General features: G+C 49.3%; 1 protein-coding gene across 1 annotated transcript; it reads right to left on the bottom strand.

The window, feature by feature from the left end:
- Nucleotides 1–1,127: 1,127 nt before the first annotated feature.
- LOC110539409 (keratin, type I cuticular Ha6) lies at nucleotides 1,128–4,793 on the bottom strand. The gene is made up of 7 exons (XM_021626271.2): nucleotides 4,304–4,793; nucleotides 3,591–3,673; nucleotides 3,199–3,355; nucleotides 2,570–2,731; nucleotides 2,334–2,459; nucleotides 1,938–2,158; nucleotides 1,128–1,557 (listed from the first exon to the last, which is right to left on the bottom strand). Exons 1-7 carry the CDS (start codon nucleotides 4,763–4,765, stop codon nucleotides 1,344–1,346), a joined length of 1,425 nt encoding a protein of 474 aa, XP_021481946.1. The 5' UTR covers nucleotides 4,766–4,793; the 3' UTR covers nucleotides 1,128–1,343.
- Between the last annotated feature and the right edge of the window lie 2,178 nt (nucleotides 4,794–6,971).

Here is a 6,971-nt window from a genome sequence, read left to right as displayed (position 1 = left end):
GGAGAAGCCACACACCCTGAGCTCTGCTTCACATAGCAAGATGGCTGTCTCCTGCACCACACTCTCCCTGCCATCCCATACATCCTGTAACCGAAATATGGGGGTTCATTGCTTCCTGTCACCACAAAGGCCAAGGAGCAGAAACAGGAATCAAATCTATGTTGTACTTGACTAGGAAAAATGGTGATCTGAAAAGGTGATACAGGTTAGCATCAGTATAAAAAAAAAATTCTTTCATCTCATCTCCAGCCAGCAGCTTCATGGGGCATGGGGACTGACTGAGAGAATTAAGACTGTCAGCCACTCTGGAGCCCAGGCTCACCTCTCTGGCCAAGTGGTCAGATGCATTCCTGTGATGTGTGGGCTGCTATCATCCCTGTACTCCTCCCTCATTCTGTGGATGTCTGTGCTCAGGGACTTCCTGAAATTCTAAGTCTAGTGAGCATCTGCCGTCACCAACTTTGTGCTCTTCCCAGAGCATCTGAGCTGGGGGTGGCGGGAACAGGCAAGCCGTTAGCAGTGCGGACATGCTGAGCTCCTAACAGCATCTATGTACTGACTCGGTTCTACAACATGGAGTGCAGACGTAAATCTGTAATAGAGAATATAAAAGTGTCCCTATCTGTCCCTCCAGGGTCCTCTGTCATTCCCATGCTCCGGTGTTAGGAACATGGATTTGCCTGACTCTGTCTTCACCTTTCAGTTCACCCCCACCCCTCTCCCCTGGTATAGCCGGCTCACGCTGTGCTGTTTGAAATCGGTCCTCTCTGGTTGGCCCTGAGATTCGAGTCTATTGACTGACACATGTTGGGAAGCTGGAAGACAAGAGCTGAGGAAGGGAGGAGACAGGGAGGAATGAAAGGTGACTGCTGATCCCATCAGGACTGCCGAAGAAGACCGGAGGAAGAGCCTTTGCATTTTCTCTGGCTATCTTAGGGTAGGTACCTACAGGCAATGCCAACCTGGGAACGATGGCCAGCACCCACCAAGACTGGGATGGAGACCTGTGTGTCTGTTGGCCAGAACCTGAAGCATCTCCAATACTAAATATTCTGACCACTCTGCAACTTTACTGCAGAGTGCCCAGACACCCCACACGAGAACCAACAGAATCAGCCAGGGTCAGTTTTGCTATGCCAAGAGAACACTTTATTGGGTATGTTTCCAGGGGAACCTGGATTTGCCTGGCGTAAAAAGCACAGTTAAGACCAGAAACAATAGGTGAATTTTAGTAGAAAAACCTGCTAAGCAAGGAGGAGCCCTAGGGAAGCGCAAGATCATTCAGCTGCCAAGAGCCACACGGGTGTCCTCCTCCCTGTGGCCTCGGCCCCTCTGGTGGGTGGTCACAGCACACGGGGCACCACATGCTCCCTGGAGGAGATGACTCTTCCATCTCTGATCTCCTCAGTGATAGTACGAATCTGAGTGCTGACTTGGGGAGCTGGGGTGCAGGATCCAGCGGGGGCGCAGGGTCCAGCCGGGGCGCAGGGCGTAGAGGGGATATAAGGAACTCTTACAGCAGGCTTGCATTCCGTGGAACAAGGGTGGGCAGGAAGCCTGAAACAATGAAATCACACGTAATGCACTTGGCTTTGGAGCGTCAGACCAACAATGGGGGGAGGGGATCATGCAGAACATTAGTAATGGCAGTGAATGACATCAGAGCATTTCAATGACTCTGAAACCTCAAGGATTGGAGGATGGGGCTTTAGGAGGGAAGACTTGGAACTTTAACCAAAAAAAAAAAAAAAAAGGGTCAAAGGTGGGCTTGTACCTTGGGTTAGCTCATCCCTTTGAGTAGTACCAGAGCCCTGGACCAGAAGGAATCTTCAATGGCTTTAGCTCAATTCCCTTCATCCTTCTAACAACCGCTCAGCTCTAAAAGTGTGCCAATGCCTTCTCCCAGCCCAGATCGAGGGGCTCCCACGATCACTCACTTGCAGTCCTCGCCGTCCAGCAAACGGCGGTAGGTGGCAATCTCTGACTCCAGCCTGGCCTTGACATCCAGTAACACCTGATACTCATGGTTCTGCCGCTCAAGGTCACAGCGAATCTCAGCCAGCTGGGACTCCACGTTGGTGATCAGACACTGCATCTGGCCCAGCTGGGAGCTGTAGCGGGCCTCTGTCTCAGCCAGGGTAGATTCCAGGGAATTCCGCTGGAGTGGGGGAGAGAAGCTATTGAGGGGAAGGAACCCCACCCTCAATACCCACTACCCTAGGATCTGCACACAGTGGTGGTTAGGCTCTGTGATAGTGTAATGGCAGCACACTGGTAAGTCAGAGAGCCGTCAATGAACTGTGTGGCCAGTCAGTTGGGCAGAGACCACCCACCATGCTCTGCTGGGCCTGCAGCTCGATCTCCAGGGCGTTGACCGTGCGTCTCAGCTCAATGATCTCCGTCTGGCAGCACTGAAGCTGCTCAGAGCTGGACACCACCTGCTGGTTCAGCTCCTCGGTCTATAGAGAAGGAGAGAATGCAGAACAGCGTCAGGCCTTCACACAGTGACACACACACACACACACACACACACACACACACAGCCTGTAGCCCTGGATGGCAGCCCTACCTGAGTGTTGAACCAAGCCTCCACATCTCTGCGGTTATTCTCCACCAGTGTCTCATACTGGCATCGCATATCATCCAGTATCTTGTTGAGGTCCACTGGGGGGGCAGCATCCACCTCCACATTCAGTCGGTCCCCGAGCTGGGAACGGAGTGTGTTGACTTCCTGCGGTGGCAAAAAAAAAAAAGGTGGCATAAGGCTACGGGAAAGTTGCTGGCTTGGTATGTTCAATGACTTTCCTCCTTGGGAACCGTGAGACCAGGAGATAGACCTCCTTGAACATGGGTCCCCACATTGGTCTATCTATACCTAGCCCCTCCTAAGAATTTAGGGAAAGACAAAGCACCAAGAAAATAGAATTATTATCAGACACGGTAACCCAAACAGAGTTGTGGTGTCATGGGTGAGGGTGTGGTCACTGTGTGACTGTAGGCAAATGAATCCATATCTTTATGACCATCTTCTTAGCTGTAAAATGGAGCTTGGGATGGGATACAACTCTTGGAATTACCAGGAGGGTGAAACAAGATGAGGAGTGTCTCATGTACTTCCTGCCATACAATCAGCCCAAGAGCCAGCAGGGATTCCTCGGTTGGATGGCTACGTTGGGGATCACTTGGCCACAGCCTCACCTCTTCATGGTTCTTCTTGAGACACAGCAGCTCTTCCTTCAGGGACTCCACCTGCGCCTCCAGGTCAGCCTTACACAAGGTCAGCTCATCCAAGATCCGGCGCAGGCCATTGATGTCAGCCTCCACCAGCTGCCGCAGGGACAGCTCTGTCTCGTACCTGCACATACAGAGCCCTGCCAAGTCTGCAGCAAGGGAAGCCCTGTGCCAAACTGCCATAGCTAACTTGGAGTCAGAAATGCAGTGGTCCTATCCCTTGTCCTAGGAGGGATCCAGGGCCTCTGCCAGGTCTTCCCATTTACAACTGTATCTGGCTTTGTTCCCTCCTCACCAGCTCCCAAAAGCAGAAGTCGGGGTTTGACACAGAGCAAACCTCCCCTGGTTGGCCCACTCACTTGGTCCGGAAGTCATCAGCAGCCAGCTTGGCATTGTCAATTTGTAATACCAGCCTGGCATTCTCAGCCTTGGTCAGCAGGATCTGAAAAAAAAAAAAAAAAAGAGTGTTTCCATGAACTGAGGAAGGCTCAGCAATGTGATGTCAATGGAGGCTCACCGATGCCTCTAAACATAAGCAACATCTTCAAATATCCAGGCCTGGAGTGAGAACAGGCCCAGGAGGGACACCATGTCACTGGCCCATTGTTCCTAGCTTGTGTAGCCTCTGAGCTGCCCCAGGAAAATATGTCAGGGTGAGGCAGACCCAGGTTCTGATTCTGGACCCCACATTCAAGTTGTGTGGTCTTTGAGCAAGTTGCTGAGCCACTCAAAATTCAACCTCCTTATCTGTTAGATGAATATAGTAATATACACATCTCCCGGGTAGAGTGAAAGTAAGACAGTGGCTAGGAAGGTATTGGTACAGTCATACACCAAGTACTACAGCAAGAGAAAGGATATGATCCTTCCCTCCCTAAGCTAAGACAATGAGGGAAATAGAAGAATGGCTGCTGCACGGGGTACACAGACGAGCGGAGAGGAGAACCAAGTCCCAGAGAGTAGAGTTCTACTTCTGGAAGAATTTCCATAAGCTTCAGTCCCATCTGGCTGAGTCTTTCAATGGGAGGCTTCCAGGAGTTGCCTGGCTAGCTGGAAGGACCAGGCCCATTACCTTCTGCTGCAAGTCCTCGGCGGTCTTAAAGTAGGACTGGTAGTCCGGGCAGATGTATGGGATCTGACACTCATACCACTCCCGGATGCGGCACTCCAGCTCTGCATTCTCCTTCTCCAGCTGCCGCACCTTCTCCAGGTAGTTGGCCAGTCGGTCATTCAAGACCTGCATGGTCGCCTTCTCGTTGCCGTTGAAGGCACCCTCACAGAACCAGCCCCCGCTCCCGGCGAAGCCAGAGAAGTGGCACCCAGAGGACAGGAAAGAGCCTGGCATGCAGCTCCCGAGGCCAGAGAAGCCTGTCCTGAAAGAGGATGTGGACCCCACAGTGCCAACCAAACTGGGGGCCCTGTAGGAGCCCACGGAGGAGTGGATGGAAGACATTCTAGAGAAGCTGCCTGTGGTGCCACAGAGGCCCGTGGCAGACCCGGTGGAGAAGGTCGGAGCGCAGATCTGGGTGGCCATGATGCTGGTGAGGAAGGTTGCAGATTAGACGGGATCTCCGGCTGTGGACTCTCCGGGCCTCCCTGGAGTGCTTATATACACTCTCCGTGGGGTGTTGGCGTGTTCCAGGTCTTTAGCTCTTGGGAAAGGCCCTTTCCAAGCTCAGAAAGCCTATCTCATTAGAATGACATTTTTGCTATCCATCAGAATTCCCTTCCTTGTAAAAGAAAAAAAAAAAAATTGTTCAACTGGGTTTGCTAAGTCAGGACTCTCAGCCATCATCGCCTGCTAGAAGACTAAATTTTATTGCCACTTCAAAGAGTCCTTTGCCCCAGATCTCATAAACTGGGAGTGTCCTTGCATATGACATTTGGTTTCTGTCCTCCCTACCTTCCTTTCCCCTGAGGAGTTCATTCTGTCCATCCATCACCCATAGTCCCACAACTGCTTATCTAGGCCTAGGCCGCCAGAGCCATGAAAGGAAGTAAAGAATATACAGTGAAATCAGTGACATATTATCCAGCCATAAAGAAAAAGAAAAATAGGAAATTTGGAGGAAAATAGATGAAACTGGAAAGTACTGTGTTGAGTGGGGACACTGACAAGCCCCACGTGTTCTCTATCATCTCCAGATGCTAGCTTCTAATTTTTACACACTGTGTTTTTATGTAGGAGTGTGTGTAGAGGCCAGACAACTAGAAAGGAACCCATAAAAGAGACTTCAAGGGGTAGGGGTGAAGAAAGTAATAGAACATGTGATGTGAACATGGAAAGGGGAAAGTAGGGGTGCAAAGGTTAAGTGAGGTTAGGGAGCAGGGAGATGGGGGCAAAAGCAGTGGGGAGTAGCAAAACTAACACGTATCTATTTATATAGATTCATTCCATAAGGAACCTGACGCCTTGTAAGCTAATTTTAAAAATAAGGTAAGAGGGCTGGAGAGATGGCTCAGTGGCTAAGGGCACTTTCTGCTCTTCCAGAGGTCCTGAGTTCAATTCCCAGCACCCACATGGTGGCTCACAACCATCTATACTGGCATCTGATGCCCTCTTCTGTAAATGAGTAAATAAATAATTCGGTCCTTAAAAAATAAAAAAAATAATAATAATAAGGCAAGAGCCAGCAAGTGGCTCACTTACCTAACAACCTTTGAGTTTGATCCCTGGATCTCAAAGTAGAAGGGATCCAGGGAGTTCTGATTTCTGAGGGATGTCCTTTGACCTACACATACACACACACACACACACTGGGGCATGGGCATTTTCACTCACATGCACAGATCATGCATACATACACACAATAATGATGATGATGATGATGAAACAATGATGGTTTTTAAAATAATTTTTTTAAAAGAAAGAATGTGTGCTAGACCAGTGGGGTGGCTTAGTTGGGTAAAGCCTGATGACCTAAGTTCAATCCCCAGGACCAGATGGTAGAAGGAAAGAATCAACGTTTCCCTTTGATCCTCACACATGTACCAGGTTTGCGTGCACCTGTGTACACACATACACACAAAATAAATAAATGTAATTTTTAGATTTTTCAATTAATAAAATTAAAAGAGAACTGTAACCGGATTTTTTTACTACTCTGTGGGCCTTTCTCTCTTCTACCCTTCCCCACCCCTTTTCTTCCACCCTTTCAACCTCTAACACTAGGAGAGAAAAAAAGGATAGAGGGGAAAATGGAGGGTGACATTGTTAGACTACTTCCTGCTGATTAGGGGCACGGAGTTGCTTAGGGCAAATTTGCTCTTCTCTGTCAGGATATCTAATTTCCTCTTGTATTTTCTTTTCACCCAACTGCTTAACAAACCTCATCCAACAGCATCCAACCACCAACCAGCAACCCACCTATCAGGGTCCTAGCCTTTATATACCCTCTGAAAAGTCCCCAGAGTTCCAAACATCACACAACTGCAGAAACTATCTGCCCCTGGAAAAAAACATGCCCCTGCTAGAGCATGAGGCAAAGCATAGTCATCAGCTGTGAAGTAGCCCCCATATCCCCTCACCTGGGACTAAAACGAAAACATGTTCTCATAGCATTTCTGTGTTTTTCTAAAGAAACCAAAATTACAAAAATTCTCACCATGGAGAATTAGATGTGGTTGTGTGCCTGTGGTGTTTGGGGCTGTAACTCTTCCACTTTGATTCACAACAATCATGGAACACAGCTGATCATGACCAGCAAACCTCAACCAACTGCAATCTGTTGCTTAAACAC

This window comes from Meriones unguiculatus, chromosome 7 (assembly GCF_030254825.1).
Source record: "Meriones unguiculatus strain TT.TT164.6M chromosome 7, Bangor_MerUng_6.1, whole genome shotgun sequence".
Lineage (NCBI taxonomy): Eukaryota > Metazoa > Chordata > Mammalia > Rodentia > Muridae > Meriones > Meriones unguiculatus.
Note: the sequence above shows the minus strand (reverse complement) of the source record. Positions and strands in the feature narration are given on the sequence as shown.

Bases quoted from the DNA above. Each gene is read 5' to 3' on its own strand.
- LOC110539409 (XM_021626271.2), bottom strand. From the start codon at position 4,765: ATGGCCACCCAGATCTGCGCTCCGACCTTCTCCACCGGGTCTGCCACG. The intron at 3,356-3,590 runs GTGAGTGGGCCA...CTGTATGTGCAG, and splicing joins GCTGATGACTTCCGGACCAA to GTACGAGACAGAGCTGTCCC. The intron at 2,460-2,569 runs GTAGGGCTGCCA...CCTTCTCTATAG, and splicing joins AGGCTTGGTTCAACACTCAG to ACCGAGGAGCTGAACCAGCA.